The following is a 17785-nucleotide window of genomic DNA, read 5'->3' on the forward strand; positions in this document are numbered from 1 at the left end:
CTCTTCTCTGTGTCTACAAACCGGGGCATGACCTGAGCCCCACGCGCCCCCGCTCCACCCCAGAGACCTCTCCAGGCTTGATTGGTGCCATCTGCCCCACACTCTCGCACTGCCCCCACGGCCTGGACCTGCTTTCATTTCCTCAAACACCCCAGGCTCGTCCCCATACTGGGACTGAGGCACCAGGCAGTTACTTCTGCCTGAGACCCTCTTCCCACAATCTGTGCAGCTCCCTTTTTTCTGCCTTTAGGCTTCTGTGCAAAGCCACCTCCTCAGGGAAGCCCTCCCTGATCCCACTCTCCAGGGTTGCTAGATTTATTAAATAAAAATATAGGACATCCAGTTAAATATGATTTTCAGAAATCAGGGACTTCTTTTTTACTACAAGTATGTCCCAAATCCCGTGCCATTGCATGGGACATACTCATACCACAGACCCATGTTGTCTGAGATCTGAATTTCACCGAGCCTCCTATATTATATCCCCTCACCTCCAAGCCCTTTGTCTAGCTCCTCTGACCTGGCTTCACTGTCTTCAGAGCACGTTCCCCATCTCGGAGTGGCCTGCTCACCAGCAGGCCTGAGGCTGGCCACCTGCTGAGCACAGGGACTTCCTCTGTAATGGGTCCCCAGTGCCTGGTGCCATACCTGCACATAGTAGGTGTTCAGTAAATACCCGGGGAGTGTTATGGAAGCTGAGGAGGCTAAAAGAGCATCACTGGGTTGTTTTCCACAAATGCTGGACTTCTGCCCATCTTTCTGCCCCTCCCTCCGGAGGGGCAACACTTCTCAGTCACCTTCGGATGGCCCCCAACCACTGCGTCCCAGCCCATGGCTCTGGGAACCAGGAAGTGGGGGTTTGGGACCCAGCCCTCCACCCACAAGCTCTACCACCTCAAGGAAGTCTGTCAACCTCACCATGTGAGTCAGCTTCCCCACCTGTAAGATGGGGGCAGGGAGTGGCCATCAGTCAAGCTCCCTCCAGCTCCTGGGGGAGGCCATGGCAGCGGGTGTGGGATGGCATGAGGGAGAAGAAGAGAAACTTCCCTGAGCCCAGAGACTCTTCTCTCGGACATGAAACCAACACAGCCCCACCCCCCTGCCTCCACGTCAGCAAACTGAGCTCCCAGGGCACGTGGAAGGTCAGCTGACATCTTCTGAGCACCTACTATGTGCCCGACACTTTTAGATCCCTGATCTCCTTTCATTGCTGAAACACCAGGAAGCCCACATCTCTAGATGGGGAAACTGAATCCCGAAGCACATAATATGGGACCTATCCAGACTTTGAGCCAAGTCTGCTAGATGATCCAAACTCTAGCCTGCTTATACCTTAAATATGTACAATGTTTATCTTTTAAAAGGAGCATGGCACCAAAAATGTAGAAAAAATACAAAAGGGTGTTTATTAATAAAAGAGATTATGATTTTCTTGTGGGTGTGGTGGCAGGGTGGGGGTGGCACTTCACCCTGCTAATTGCAATTTACATCAGACACTGGCATCAAGAATGATGTCTGATGGTGGAAATGCCTGAACCCAAGTTAGCTAGAAAACTCATTTCTCTGTGTCTTCTTTCAAAGGCTTCCAAACAGAATGAACTATAGGATTCTTTCACCCAGCAGCCTGTCCTTACAAGCAAGGGACTGAAAATGAGACCCTTTGCTCGATCTCCAGCAGGGCTTTGGGGCAACGACCTGGCCTCTAGCCTTGGAGGCCAGCTTTGCATCCCAGCCAGCTGTGTGTAAGGGGCTTCAGCCCAGGGGGCCGATGACACTGTGGACGTGAGTCACCAAGGGCAAAGGTCTGCAGGGCCTTAGTCATGCCCCAGCCCAGCCTGGAGTCTGACCTTTCCCAGAGGGAAGCCCAGTCTAGAGAGACTCCCTCACCAGGTCTATTGTTTTAAAAGAAAACGCCACATTGGGCAAAACCAAACCCGCGGAGGAAAAACAGGTGGCAGGAGCAGATGCCTTCTTTCAGGTGGTTCCAAGGTTTCTAGGATACTAATTCGTGGAAAGATACTTAATTTAGCAAAAAAATTTTATTTTAAGCATGTGCATTTATATTTATTAAACAAAGCTCAAAATACAACCTTTGGGAACCTCCAAGTAATAAAATGACTCATATTAGGATGTGATGACTCAGTGGGAAAGAGGGAATGCCGCCACCCACGCCTCCTTTCTAAAAAATCAATTTGCCCTCTCAACAGGTGATGGGAGCCTCTGCCATCAGACTGTTCCAAGAAAATCGTCCAGCAAAACAAAACACAAATTCTCTTCAAACAATTTAAGTTTCAAAGCTGAGTAATCCGAGGCAGGCAGGTTTCCAACCTACACCCCCGCAGGACACCGAGAGCCAGGGAGCTACTTGGCTGGGGCCGGGGGCCTGAATTAAGAAAGATTTACCAGCTGAAAAATTCCAAAACCCTGTGTCATGTGGAGGAACCTTCCAAAACATTGGATCCCACCCAGAAGCGGCGAGTCGCTCAGAGCCATGGCAACCCTGTTTCCGCTGCCACATCACTTTTATTTTTGTGTCCTTAGATTTTTTCCTGTTTTGCAATGTTTTGCTGGGACCCCCAACTCCGCCTGAGGCCTGGGTGGCCGGGGGCCAGGGTTACCAGCTGAAGTCAGGAACGGCCTGGACTTTGCCTGAACTTTGCCTGGAAGGTTACACATTTTTTAAATTTCAGAGAATATATGAAGGCTTTTAGGCAATTACGGAGGATGGTAAATAGAGAAGATCCTGATTATCCTGTTTGGTTTTTCTTTGTCCTTGTGGATATGACTAGAAGTACTTCCCTGGGGGCTGTGTGTGTGTGGGGGGCTTGTTGATGATAAATGCCATTTGGGGTTTCCAGCTCTGTCATCAGCTACGGGCTGACCTGGGGCCTGTGGCTTATAGTCAGTTACCTAGACTATAAATGAGGATCATGTCACCTGCCTCTCGGGGCCGATGTGACATTTCAAGAGGACACCCATTCAACAGTATGAATGCCAGGGATTATTCTAGATGCTGCGGATACAGCAGCCAACACCGAGTCCCCACACTTGAGGAACGAAGAGTCTAGTGTGGGAGACCAGATAAACCAACAGGCAAGATAATTTCAGCTGTGCGAGGTGCCACCGAGAAAACAGAGCAGGACAATGGGACAGAAGGTGACAGTATTCAGGGGGTGGGGTGGGGGGGGATGCTGAACAACTTCTAAGCAGATGGGCAAGAAGGGGCTCGTTGAGAAAGTCACCTCTGTGCTGAGCCTTGAAGACACAGGAGGATGCAGCCTTGTAAGGAAATGGAGAAAAGGCATTCTAAGAGGAAGACAGCAAAAGCAAAGGTCCTGAGGCAGAAACCAGCATGGGGCGCTTGAGGGCAGAGTGAATACAGGTGTACCTACAGCCAAGTGAGCGAGGTGACAGCCCAAAAAGCTGAATTCAGAGGGATGGGCAATGGCCAGATCCTACAGGCTCCTGGAAGTCATGAAAATGATTAAAAATAGCAATAAAAATAATATAATAGTCATTATTATTACTGCTGCTATAAATAAAACACCATTTTCCAAAACACCAGGCTTTTCTAACTTAAGAAACACCATGCTGCCCCTCTCCTACTGTTTTTCCACCCTTCTCCAATATGTCATCCTGCTGGAGTGCAAGCTGCCAATCCCATTTCGGCCGACAGCTATAAAAAGAACGTTGGAGCCGGTGGTGCCGATGACCCAACTTGGGGGCTAAGATTAGCCCAGGAGGCTGTCACCTTTCCTTAATGTGAGAACCAGCTGGGGTTCCCCTTCCTTGGAAAACTTCAACCCGTTCCATTCCGCCCCGCCCCGCAGGGCCCTCGCCAGCCCAACTATCCATGGAGATGGGAACGGAGACGCGTTTTGGAAAAATGAAGTTGAGCAACAGGGATTCCCCCTGCAGAAGGCTGTCCCCGGGCTGGGAGGCGAGTGCTTGGGGTCAAGGGAGCAGGACCAACTCCCTGCGAACGCAAGATGCGCCCCCTGTCTGTTGGGGCCCTGAGGAGCCAGACATCCCCTGAGGGAGGGAAGCCCACCACTTGGAGGGGGGAGGGGAGCACAGGCACCTCTCTGAGACCCTTGCTTTTCTGCAGCCACCAATCCAGAAACCCTGTTCGTCCTGGATTCCTTAAGCTAGGTATGAAAGAGCTCTGCACGGGTCCTCTCGAACCCGGTGACCCCCCTGCAAAATCCAAGGGTCTGTGTCATCACAAAACGATTCACCTCAGTGGTTCAAAACAGCTGAAGGGACTTTGGGCAAATTAACCTGGTTTTGAGCTTCCTTAGACAGAAGAGTTCACATCAAGGGTGCAGATTCTAGAACCAGTCTGCCTGGGGTCGAATCCCACGCTGCCAGTTAGCAGCTGTGTGATCTTCAGGAAGTGACTTAACCTCTCTGTGCTCAGTCTCTCCTTAGGAAAGTTAGAAGAAGAGCTCTCTGGTAGGGTTGTCATGAGGGACCCAGTGACTTAGTACACACCAAGTACCTGAACAAGGCCGGGCGCAGGGCTCATCATTATTATTGTTTTTCAATGTCCCCCTGGTTCCATGAGGTAAAATCTGACTCATCTTTGTTATTCCATAGCCTAAGTATAATGATAATAAAGACTAATGTTTCATTAGCATCTATAATGTGCCAGGATCTGTACCCCCAACTCCTGTCATCTGCTCTTCTCTCGTGAGAAGCAAGTCCCCTGTATTTTACCTGAGGAGACGCGGGCTCGGAGAGGGGACAGGACTTACCAAGACGCCAAATGTCTGTTTAGTAAAACGCATATCATGGATTAGCCCCCAGGCCTCCTGAGCTCAAAGCCTGTGCTTGCCACCATGGCCTGAGCCATTCTGACCAGAAGGACAACAGCAAACATTCAGTGAGCAGCTCCCCGCTCCCTAAGGACATACTGCCTGTGTGCGCCCTCCACTTAACTCCCAGCAGGGGTGGGGGAGGGCGGCATTAGTACCTCATTTCAGAGAAAGGGAAACTGAGGCCCGGGGAGGTTAGACATGAGGACAATGCTGGCTGTGCCCTGTGGGTGAGCCGCCTCTCTTCTCCACGCTTGGCTGGCTGCCCCCCACGGGTCCCGGCTTAGAGGAGACAGTCCGTGGCAAGCGACTGTCAGAGAGCACAGACAGCCGCTAGTAGGCTTCCTTAGAGATCCCTCAGTTACTAATTAATTCCTTAATTACTCCTTATTCCTTATTGATACACAACTTTTCCGAGCTGAAGCAGACTGTTTTCCTCCCCCCAAGAGGTAAACTGTGAAATTTCTCCTGAAACCAAGAGAAAGCAAGCTGGAGAGGAAATGCCTTTGTTCAGTCACTCGACAAACAGGCGACGCCCCCACGCAGCGTCCCAAGTACCTGAGCTCCTGGGACCATGAAAGCTGGTTCCTAACTCTGTGAGGGACCTGGTAGGACCCGGCCTCTCTCCAAGCCACGCCGATCCCAGTTCCATCGGTGGCCCACCTGCCCCCGAGGGTACCTGCCAACCTGGGTGTGGGTAACAAGACACCTGTTTATTGCCCGCATTTCCCCTCTGCTAACAAGGGGTCATGAGCCCAGAGGCTTCTTGAGGGGCTCCACCGAACGTGCTCAGCGGTGTCCTCACACAGGAGGCCATCAGAGCTGGAGCAGCTAACGTGGGCTCCGTCATTTACACCCCACGCCTCCAGCCGGAGAGCTCGCCGTGACTCCCTATCACCTTACCCACGTGCTGGCCAAACCAAGGCCATGTCTCTACCTGGCACTGGGAAACCTCTCTGTTCTGGCCTCTGCCTGCTTATCTCAGCGTGCCAGCCACATCGGTTGGCTCTCTGATTTACAACAGCCCAGACAATTCTCGCAGCAGACACTGCCTTACATTGTTCCACCATCTGAAAAGTAAGCCTCTGACCAAGATGCTTAAAACTGGGCATGCCTCCATGAAGCCACCACACCAGGGAGCCCTTAAGTCTAAGAAATAATACCAAATAGCATTAGTTAATGTATACTGAGCACTAGGTACCAAGCGTTTTTTAAGTACTGAACGTGTAGGAATTCTTAATCCTATGACCATCTTATGACGTAGGATGGTCTTCATCCTCATCACACAGAAAAGAAAACTATTGCCCAGAGAGGTTAAGTAAGCTGCCTGTGGTCACACAGCTAGAAAACAGTGGTGCTGGATTTTGGCTGAAGGGCATGAGCTCTTACCTAGCTGACGAAAGGGATGGAGAGAATGTTGATCACTGTGTTACTTATAATAGCACAGAGCTGGGAGCAGCCATAGGCATAATAAATGAGTAACAGCTAACTGAAGTATTAGATAAACCTAGGATAGAATGCAATGTATCTGTTTAAATGTCTGCATCCCTAACCCCTCACTATACCACCTTGGCCCCTCAAACCCACGGTGACTGAGCACATACCCTTTAAACCACTTCCAAATCCACCCAAGGGCCACAGCCTTCCTTAATGTCATGCCTAGTCACAGAGCCAGCCCAACCCAACAGGAGGCATTGTGTGAATTGAGAAGAAACACCCCTTCCCCAGGACACCCTGCTTCCTCCTGCCAGTGGCTGTCTTAGTAATATACAGATTGATGACATACTCGTTTGAGTGGCAGTCCCTAGAGGAGACGCCCTTGTGCAGTGCACAGCCCTCACAACTGAACAACCTGCCTAGAGTAGTCTCTGTATCATCCTAAGGACAGTAAACAAACAAATATGAATATCACCTTAGAATGAACCTACTAAAATCACGTCCATTAAAGAAAAAAGTTAGGCTAGCATCCGTAACTATTAAATAAGTGCTTAACTTGAAATTTATCCTACTTCCTGGGGTGCCTGGGTGGCTCAGTCAGTGAAGCGTCTGCCTTCAGCTCAGGTCATAATCTCAGTGTCCTGGGATCGAGTCCCACATGGGGCTCCCCACTCAAGGGGAGTCTGCTTCTCCCTCTGCCCCTCCACCCACTTGTGCTTACTCTCTCTCTTTCAAATAAATAAATAAAATCTTAAAAAAAAAAAAAGAAATTTATCCTGCTTTAGATGATTCTCTTTTTACTATGTCTTCATTGGCAGAAGCTATTAATACCCAGCATATGGAACAAAGAATATACACAGCCAATAAGCAAAAACATCAAACCTCTCATAGCAAAGGAGTGTATAGTAAAGAGAAGCATCAATTTGGCAAATGTTTTTTAATTTTAAAAAAAATTGGTGGGTGCCTCGGTGGCTCAGGTCATGATCTGCCTTCAGCTCAGGTCATGATCCTGGGGTCCTGGGATCAAGCCCTGCAGGGAGCCTGCTCCCCCCTCCCCCACCACCTGCCTCTCTGTCTACTTGGGATCTCTGTCAAATAAATAAAAATAAAATCTTTTAAAAAATTAAATAAATAACAATAAAAATAAAATGGTACTTCTGCGATGGGATGAAACCATTCCTGACATGGTGGTGAAGGAAGTTCGAATGCGTAGATTTCCGGAAGGGAACTAAAGCTCTCAAAATGACTACACAGAAATCCCACTTTAGGAACAAACCCTGAGTACACAGCGACCGGCGCTCACATATACAAGATTAGTTCGTTAATCCTAACGGTGTAGAAGCTTCACTGCGGCACTATTTGTCATAAAAATACAAGTAGCTCCTGCTTACTGGCCCACAAGAAGCCCGGCACTCTTACGATGACTCAACAGGTATTAACCTAGTTAGCCTTCCCGACAACACTGTGGGGCAAGAACCTTTGTTATTATCATTCTGTGTATAAGGAACTGAAGAAACAGAAGGGGAGGTAACGTGCCTATGATCACAGAACAAGCCAGTGGCAAACTCGGCATCTGCACCCAGGAGATCCAGGGCCAGGACAAACTTACTCGCCATGTTGAATGGCCACCCCTTTGGATAATAGTAAAAAGTTGTAAAGTTTTACCTATGTTAAAAAAATAGTTGAAAAAAAAAAATATGGGAATTTGGGGTGGGGGTTCAACCTCATCATCCAATGGAACACCCAGGACCAGTGAGGACACATGGTCTACCATCTAGCATGGTCGATTCCCCCCACCGGGAACCGTAGGGACATCTCGAGCTGAGAAGACTAGAAAGCCCTGCCCAGCAGAACCGATCCCCTCAGGCGATGCTGTTTGCAAGAAAAGAAGACGGTGCTTTGATCTGGTGCTGGCGCACAAAGGAAGAGCTCAAAAAGCCCCCTGACCTGTGGTCTTCTCAGTAAACACGACTTTGGATTCGGCCGTGAAGTTCTGTCCGGTGAGGATCATCTGTTGGCCCCCGTAAACCAGGCAGCTGTCGATGTCCTGTCTCTCCACCATTGGCAGCTCATGGGCGGATCGCTGGGCTGAGGGCCAGAGAAAGAGAAGTCACTGGGACGGCAGGAGAAGTCCGCTCAACAGAGGCTTTCTGCTTTCACGGCCACCAAACACGCTCTGCACCCCCCCCCCCACTTTGTCACCTGTTGTCATGGCAAACATGGAACCATTGGCCCCAGCAACTGTGGGCTCTGGAAGTGCCATGTTCCTGCGAAAGGGCCCTCAGTCACTTGGGCTAGCTTGCTTTGAACCACACGGGGTTTTTTGTGAATCAAGGGATAGATGCCTGTTCACCTTATAGGAAGGTAAGGTGAATGAGATTTGATCTTTATTTCATAAAAGGGAAAGTCAACTTTTCCATAAGAGAGTCCCTTTGCCGGAGCGTACTCTCTCCTCATGCACTTGAAGTCAACAAATGCTTGAATGGATCATATGTGCTAAATGCTAGGGCCCAGTTCCTGCAGGGTTTAGACATACTTGCTCGGGAATTCACTGGGAATCCTAAACTGGGTCTGTGAAACAGCATGACGTTGTCCCATCACCTCTCTGACCTCGCTTTCTAGGACCCCCCCACCCCCACCCCACTGCCTCAGTTGTGTTCCAGCCAGTCTTCTAGAATGTTCTCAAAGTCTCTCAAACATACCCAGCATACTCCGATCTGCGAGCGCTTGCATTTCCTAGTCCCCCTCTCTGGAAAGTTCTTCCTGATTACCTGGGTGGCTCCGTTTCTCACTTCTTGTAGGTTTCTCCTCCGACATCCCCTTCTCCGAGATGTCTCCTTACCCCGTACCCCTCTAACCTCCCGCCTTGAGGTTTAAAACAGCAGTCCCTGCTCGCTCTCTCTCTCTCTCTCTTTCCTTCTCTCCCCTTTATCTTGCATTATTAGTTCACCTGTCTTTCAAAATCTCTCTCTACTAGAATGTAAGCCCAGGAGGGAGCTTTGGGTACTGCTGTAAGCCGGGGACCAGGAACGGTGCCTTGGACTTAGTAGGGGGTACTCAGGATAGACGGACTGATGGTAGGATTGATAGAAGGAGGCAGATACGGATACATCTCAATATATCTTTTTTTTTTTTTTTAAGATTTTATTTTTTTATTTGACAGACAGAGATCACAAGTGGGCAGAGAGGCAGGCAGGCAGAGAGAGGGGGAAAGCAGGCTCCCCGCTAAGCAGAGAGCCTGATGTGGGGCTCGATCCTGGGATCATGACCTGAGCCAAAGGCAGAGGCTTTAACCCACTGAGCCACCCAGGCACCCCCTCAATATATCTTCATACATACAAGCACATACCTATCAATCTCTCTGCATACACCTATATCCTCACCTGTGTCTATGATGAATGAAAGACAGAGAAACAGGACAGGCTTATGCTAAGCATGGGGCTATGATGATATACTTGAATGCTCCCAGCAACTTTTAGAGGAAGGAAGCATTAAAATTATTCACATTTGCCTAGGGAGAAAACTCCGGCTAAGCGAAGTCAGGTGACCCCTGAGCCAAGGGTGTGTGGTGGAACTTAGATCTGAATCCTTCTGGCTTGTCCAGCTCCAGAGCCCCACCCCTTGGTCACTCTATCTAGACCCTGATTTTTCTGGAGGGCTGGCTGCGGGAAAGAATGGAGACGCTCTCCAGCCACCCTTCCTAGGCAGGGGGACAGGCATGTCCCTGTCAGCAAGAGCAACCCGTGGGCTCAGGCCTCGCCTTAGCAGCGTGGGCTGCAGAGGCCGGCCCTCCCCTTGTGAGTCAGCCCAAGCTCCTGGCATTCCTCCCAAGCCTGAGAACTGGGCCGAGGGCCAGGCCTTTCCGTGCCAGGGGCCCGAGGACCTCCCCATCCGGGAGCTGTGGCAGGCAGCAGCCGCGTGAGGCTGGAGGCTCAAAGCAAACCCTTCCCTGCCGGCCGGGCCGCACCTCCAGGCAGCCGAGCATCCCCTCCATCTCACCTGAAACTGTCTCCTTCAGGAGCAACCACGCCCTTGGCAACATTTCAGGAGTCTGTTGTGGACCAGCCGGATGCTCCCGGCCACTTCACCTTGAAAGTGCAACCCAATGACTCATGGTGATCCCTGGCTGGTTTTACCACCTGCCAGGCTCAGCCCAGGGACCAGCCAGCCAGTGCTGTTCCAAGGGGCTGCCAGTTAAGAGTACATATTAAAAAGGCCTCACTGCAGAAGCTGCTAATTTCTCCCACATGGGCCGGGTTATTAATCCCTTCTTTCAATAGAAGAGTTTTGTATGACTTCCTAATTGAGCTGCCACAAATGGAGATTTATTAGCAGTGAAAACAGCAGTTGCATTGCCTGGAAAAGCAGGTCCTGACTTTTAAGATCTGCCTTTGATGAGTCTGGGGGACCGCTGGGGGCTTCTGGCCCCAGGCATGGGTGGGGAGGCGGCAAGAGCCGTCCCTCCCATTCTGCAGGTGGAAAGCCTGAGTCATCACTACTGGGCAAGCCAGCCATGGGCTCTCGGCCAGCCAGGCCGGGGACCAGCTGTGGCCGTGACTCTCGGCGCTGGGTGGGAGACTGGCCCCGACAGCTGGTCTGTGAATCACTGTGCATTGCTGTGAACCCGGCGGGCTCCTTCCCGGAGCAGCCTCATGGTGTCCCCCTGCAAAGCCTCGCAGTTTCAAGACACCCCCTTTTTCTTCCTCGGCTGCATTTGCATTTCCCACCCCTTCTCCTCATCGGCAGGAAAACATTCTTTTTTTAAACAATAGTTTAAAGAGAGAGAACAAGGGTCCAGCCCAGCTAACTGTACTTTCTCCGTTCCCCAGTCCTGAACGTGAGGCGAGAGCTGGGAGCACCAGCACCCCGGGGAGCTTATCAGAAAGACAGAGCCTCGGACGCCCCCCTCCACACACCCAGGAAACCCAAGCTGCGGTGCAACAAGGAAAGGGGAATCCACGTGGTTATTATCCACTAGCGAGTCTGAGAGGCGCTCCTGGCCCTGACGGCACATGAGAATGGGACCGGAAACTTACAGAACACTGACACCCAGGCCCTAACCCTAGAGCAGGGGCTCTCAGCCTGGGCGCTCCTGATGCGGGTACCGTCGGTGTGAAGATCAGCAGCAGCCCTGGTCTTCCCCACACTGGCTGCCAGCCGTACCCCTCCCCTGTGGACAACCAGCACTGTCCCTAGTCATAAAACTGGATGGCCCTGGGGAGGAGGGGGCCAAAATTGTCCCTGGTTGAGAACACTGTTCTACACATTCTGACTTCAATGTTCCAAGGGGACCCCAACAGAAATTTTTTTTTTTCGTTTTTTTAAATGACCTCTAAGAATTCCAGTGGGTCCCACCAGGTATGATCTGCCAGAGACCATCAATGGTAGGATAACGCAGGACCTGGGAGCCAGAGGAGAGTCCCTGGTTCACTGCTGCTTGGGCTCTGGGGTCCGAAAGACACGATTTCTAAGTCTTGTGTCGGCCACCTCCCTGCTGTGTGACCCTAAGCAAGTCACTTCACCTCTCTGGATCACAGATGCCTCCTCGGGAAAATGCTGTCCGCTCCTGCCCTCATAGGTCTGGTACCAACATCTTGGGAGAACATACTGCGTGTAAACGCGGGCTCAGGCAGTACAGAGTTGGCGAAATAGCAGATACCGATCACCCAGACATCCACCGACGCCCGGACGGACGGACCCGTTGAGAAACACGATTCAGCCGCGAGAAGGAATGAAGCATGCTACGGGCCACACCATGGAGGAACCTTGAACACGTGATGCTAAACACAAGGCCAGACACCAAGAGACAGCTCTTCTGGGACCCGCGGATACAAACCGCTCGGAACGGGGCGAATCCGCCAAGACGGAACACAGACAGGTGGTCGCCAAGGGCCAGGGAGTACAGGGCTCCTTTCCTGGGGGGTGGGGGCGGACAAGCTCTGGAACTAGAGGGTGGCGGTGGCACACCACGAGTGTCCTCTGTGCCATGGGTTTATACCCATTCAAGCGGGTCAAGCGGCGCAGTCTGTTATGTGTATTTTATCACAATAAGAAAAGTGTCTTATGTAAGACAAAAGCACTGAGGCAGCGCAGGGCCCACGGTAACCGTTCGAGAAATGACTTTCTCACTGTCGACTTTCAAAATGCCACGCTTTCTTGCTTAGCCCTTTCCAAAACATTTTCTCATTTGTTCTCTTTTTTAACCCTTCAGGGACAGCCCTACTGGAGCACAGACCAAGACACTTAATGTCTCTTAGGCCAGAGAGGAACAGACACCCAGCTCCGGCGCCCTCGAGGGGCAGCCCTGCACAGGTCACACCCTGGTCCTAGTTCGGGGGGTCCTCGCGTGGGGGTCCTCTAAGCTTGGTTCCCCCTCTGGGCGTCGCGACTGTTCACAAACCCACCTCATGGGCCGTTCCAAGACTCCCATAAGAGAACCCACAGGAAAGGTATGTGGCTCAGTCAATTCCAGCCAGCAAGGCTACGGATACGAGACCCTGTAGTAGAGTCTCCAGCAGTTTCCATGCGCCAGGCGCAGGCTAAGCATGGCTGCCTCAGATGCTGCATTTCACCCAGCCTGCGCCCCCCACGTCCACCTGCCGATGCACGCTACTGAGCGGGTCACTGTTGCTCTTGGTGGATCCCGACCCAGAAACTGGATTGCTCAACCTCGACTGGCGGAGTTGCTCAAGAGAAGGCTCCCGGGTCCCCTGCCGCTGGGCCCCCTGGTTGGAGGAGGCGCCTGATAATCATACAGGTGCTCAAACCACACCCTCCATCCCCGGCACCCAGACCGCCTAGAATTTGCAATGGTAACAACCCTTCCAGGCGACTTGTTACACACATCTGTTTGAGCGCCAACTCTGACACTTATAGAGGCCACCTGAGGACGAGGGGACCTTCTCCAGGGGATCCCCCAGCATCCTCAGAGAGCCCGGAGGTAAAGCAAACAAATCCAATTAGCCTCTGAAAGAGGAACTGAAGAGAGGCAAACAGCAACCAAAATTACCCTCCTGGGGTCCACTTCCTCCTCTCTCTCTCTCTGATGCAACCTCTCACACCGATGGCTGCTAATTGGACCATCCAAGACCTGCGAGAGGGCTCACAGGAAGCCCAGGTGTGCACACCAACCCCCATCAGTCCCCACTGACTCTCAATGGGCCTCTCAACCACTAGAAATTCCGGACCATCCAAACCAAGAGCCGCCATGTCAAAGCCATCCTGAGGGCTGGGCTGTCCCTGCGGGTGAAGTCGAGAACGTTCTGCTCCAGCGCAAGCTTCTAGGTGGCCCCACCAAGAAACCCCCAGGCTTCCCTCCTGCCCCCAGATCCCGGCAGGTCATAAAGGGGTTCGGGGCTCCTGGGTTTTATGGGCTCTGAATCAACAGGGCACTGCTGGTTTTAACCAGTTCGGGTGTTTGCTTTTCTGCAAAGGTGGCTGGTGGGGAGCAGAGCAGGCAGCGGCTGGGGGAGATTCGCACCAGCTCAGGCTGGTGCGGGTCTTGCCTGCGTCAGCCTGGAAACGGGACGTTACTGCTCGCCTGTCTACAATTCACCCGTCATCAGGGTATGTGGCCAAGAATTACGATCTACCCGAAAAACCTCAAGAGACAGGCAGGAGAGGCTGGTCCGGGCAATCTGATTCTGCAGAGTGGCTGGATTCGGCTAATAATAGCAAGTAATTACAGCTGACAGAGAGTGCCTTGGATTCTAAGCACTTTACACGCATGTATTTGTTGATACCATAAAACACACATGAGGAGGCAATTTAGGGTTGTGGATAAAAGGATGCTGCCACGTCAGTGCTGGAGCTCAAAGCCCAGCTTGGTGGCTTCCGAGCTTTGGCACCTGGGGCAAGTCACTTCTCTCTGTCTCCCTTTTCTCATCTATAAAATGAAAATAATCATAGTACCAACCCCATAGGGCTATTTGCAAATTAAATGTATCAGTGCGTGGGAAGCGTGTAGCATTTTGACAGGCTCACTGAACCTTAGTTACATTTATTTTTACTGCTGAGCTTCAAGGGACCACTAAGCAAGAATCATTCCCATTTTGTAGCTGGGAGCACTGGGTCTCCCAGGGGAGAAGGGGTATGCCTGAGAGCTCACAGCTAAATAAGGCAGACAGACCGACCATGGGATTCTACTACCCGGAGGGGACCCTTTTCAGTAAAGGCTTTCCCGCTGGGAAAGCCACCAGCCAGCCTAGGCAAGAGGGGACAGCGGGAGGGGGCCAGGGAGGGGCCCCCATCAGTCTCATTCCGGGCAAGCACTGGCCACCCCTGGCCGCAGTGCACCAGCTGCTGTCCACCCTTCTTGTCTCTACAGCAGGCTGCCGTCCTTGGCTGTGAGCCCAGCCCAGCTCAGAATACAGTGCTGACGCAGGACTCGCCTGAGACCGGCCCCTTAGGTCCCTCAGCCCCTGCCGTGATGATTCCGGGGTCTTCCCTGGGAAGTGGGAGGCGGAACAGCAAATCTCCCTGAGTGTGGGGTTCAACTCTGCGCGAGACCTGTCGGCACTCACCCCGTGGGAGTGAGGTGTAGAGTGCACAGACACGTGGGGCCCGTGGCACACACGACCATCTTCTCACTCCGGACCTCGGGCAGCCTCAGCTTTCCCATATGGAATACGGAGCAGTAACATAGTTCCCTGCAGGGCTGGTGGGTTTCATCTCCCCGAACTCACAAAGCAGGAGGGCCACGGTGGACACTATGACCTCTCCTTGCTCAGAAAATCACGCTCCCATTCCAAAGTGCTAAGAGGCGGCCCCATCAGATGATTCCCTCCCTGAGGGCCACATGACCCTCCATCTGACTGCCGGATGAGCTTTCTGATCGCTGCGGGCCTCAGCCAGCCTGCACGGACAGAAGGACACAGGTGTCACCCCTGGCTCGGCCCCTCGCCTTGCCAGGCACAGCTGCAGCAAATCACAAAATGCTTCCACACTTCCGCCCACGTGAAAAGCAGCTCCGAGAGGACAGCATTTCACGCCTCCAACGCTCACTGGCACTGGTCAATGTTTCTGAATGAATGGATGGAGCAAGTCTTTCGGGTGAGCCTAGCGAGGCCATGAGGAGGCTGGAAACAAGTTAATACACGTGAGAGCCGTGGGCACATGGCAGACTTTGAATCAGGGCGGTTTTGCCTTCCCTGCCCTTGCGTGACTAGCTCCGTGAGGGGCCATAACCTTCCATCAGATAACCATAGGGATCAGCAGGGTAGCCTCCCAATCTTGGCCCCCTCCCCACTAAACCTGGCCACCTGACACTACTCACCACCCGGCCCACGCACTCCATAGGCCAGAAAACCACCCAGGTCCCTTCTCAGCAGCAGGGGGTGCTGCTTGGTGCCCACTCCCCAAACCCGTGTTTGTTAAACTCCCACACCTGTCTGCTGCTGCCTCGGCTGTGGTCTCTTGGCAGCGACAGAGTGGCAGGCAGAGGTGTATGCAAAGCTGCTGTGCAAAACCACGGGAAGGGTGGCCAACCAGCAAGTGTGGGGCATACCACGGGAGAGGCACTCGGTTATCCTGCTGGGGTTTCAGCTGGCAACTACTGTAGGACACACACACACACGCATTTAACCCCCAAGAAATAGGTATGGCTACCATCCCCATTTTACAGATGAGAAAACTGAGGCACGGAGTGTTAAGGAACTTCCTGTGACTACCTAGCCACTAAGGAGCAGAGGCAGGCTTCAAACCCAGGCCCAGACCTCATCACTGCCTGAAACTGCTTCCCCCCATCCCATACGTTTCTGGTGTTTCTGAAATGTGGTTTCTTGGTCCTTGCTTAAAAGTCTCCCTGGGCAGCAGGGGCTGAAAAAGGCCTGGCCTAGCCACCTTCTGTCCGATGCTCAAATTCCCTCCCAGATTTACGGCTATAGCAGCTCGGGAATAACCTACTGCTGTGGGTAGCTGGGCACCCACAGGCCTCTGAAGTTGCTGAGCTGGTCTCCTGGGTATATGAGAGGATGCCAGTTTGGGGGTTCTGGCCTAAATTAATCTTTCACCCATGCTGTCATTCCACGTCCAGCACGATGTGAATGTCATCTCTGGTTTGGCCCCCTACTAGTTGTGTGACCATAGGCAATTTATTCAGCTTCTCTGTGTTTCTGTTTTCCCAGCTGTGAAATGGGAACAGATACTGAGTACTGAGTTCCCCGTGTTTTTGATGATTCAGCAGCAACATGGAAAGTGCTGGACTCACAGCAGGTGTCTGGTAATTGTTCTTCTTCCTTTACCTCTTCCCTGCCAGGTCCCTGTTGTCGCTTTTTAAGTATTTATGAACATCTATGTGTACCAAACAAGTTTGAAAATACAGATCCCATCATGTTAGTCCCCTACTTGGACCTCAAGGCTTCCCACTTCACTTGGAATAAAATCTGAGACCCCAGCTTCATCTCCAGAGCGCTCCTGACCTCTAGTCACTCCATACAGCCTCCCCAGCTGCCCTTCTGTTCCCTGAAGACCTGGAACTTACCCTGCCCCAGGGCCCTTGCACTTACTGTATTCTTCAGCTGGGCCATGCTCCCCCACCACTCAGGCCCAGCTTAATGTGTCACCTCTTCCAAGAGGGTCTCCCCTGATCGGGCATACCCAAGTGTGCTGGTCCCCACCCCTAAGTCACCAACACATTGTCTTGTTATTTCCATCACCACACTTAGCTGTTTGAAATGATGGTTTTCATTACTTGTTTATTGTTGGATTCCCTGCTAGAGTGTGTCTTCCACAAGGGCCAAGACTTTCTTTCGATCACTGTTTTATCCCTAGTGCCTAGAACAGTGTATCATGCACTCCAAACATATTTCTAAGTGGTAAAATCCACATTAAGAAGCCCATATGAATTAGGTGGGTCCTCTCGGCTTCTGGCAGAAGCAGGTGGACACGTTAAGCATCTTTGCTTTCTGAAGCAAATGAGGGAATATGCCAGGCTGGTCCCACTGATTCTAAGGACATTCACGAGGCAATCCTGCGCGATCACCCATCTCCCAAGCCAGACCTAGGGGAGTGAGGGGGAGCAGCGAAGGCCTACTAAAGAGGGAAGGAACACAGTTGGGTGTTCCAAGCTCTTGCTTGCAGAAAAGGGCATATAAAACAAGCAGACTTCCAGACGGTGAATGATGGACCCCGACCCTACCTCACACCATACAAAAAATTAGCCTGAGATGGAGTGTATCCCTAGACCTAAAAGCCATAATCAAAAAGCTTCTAGAAGAAAACACAAGAGAGTATCTTTGTTCCCTTCAGACAGGTAGAGGGATTTGTTGGGGGGGGCTGCAAAGAGCACTAACCCCAAAGGAAAAGAAAATGGTAAATCAGGACTTCATCAAAATTTATCAATGCCCATGAGAAGACACAAATAAAAAAATAAATAGGCAAACCACGGACTGGGGAAAATATTCATAGTACATACATCTGACGAAAGACTCCTATCCAAAACAATTGCCATCCAAACAATTGGTGCGTATTAACAACAAAAGTCTGAGATTTTTGCCAATAAAAAAATGGGCAAAAGCTTTGAATGGACACTT

The 17785-nt window shown here is 51.6% G+C and overlaps 1 protein-coding gene across 7 annotated transcripts in view; it reads right to left on the reverse strand.

Annotated features, from left to right (window-relative positions):
- NFATC2 (nuclear factor of activated T cells 2) overlaps nt 1-17785 on the reverse strand; it is a 156009-nt gene that overhangs the window by 52914 nt on the left and 85310 nt on the right. For all 7 annotated transcript variants that reach the window (XM_059407238.1, XM_059407237.1, XM_059407236.1 and 4 more), the window contains exon 6: nt 8202-8342. In XM_059407238.1, coding sequence (XP_059263221.1) covers nt 8202-8342 — 141 coding nt within the window. The remainder of the gene's footprint in view (nt 1-8201; nt 8343-17785) is intronic.

The sequence above is a fragment of the Mustela nigripes genome, chromosome 7 (assembly GCF_022355385.1).
Source record: "Mustela nigripes isolate SB6536 chromosome 7, MUSNIG.SB6536, whole genome shotgun sequence".
NCBI classification, from domain to species: domain Eukaryota; kingdom Metazoa; phylum Chordata; class Mammalia; order Carnivora; family Mustelidae; genus Mustela; species Mustela nigripes.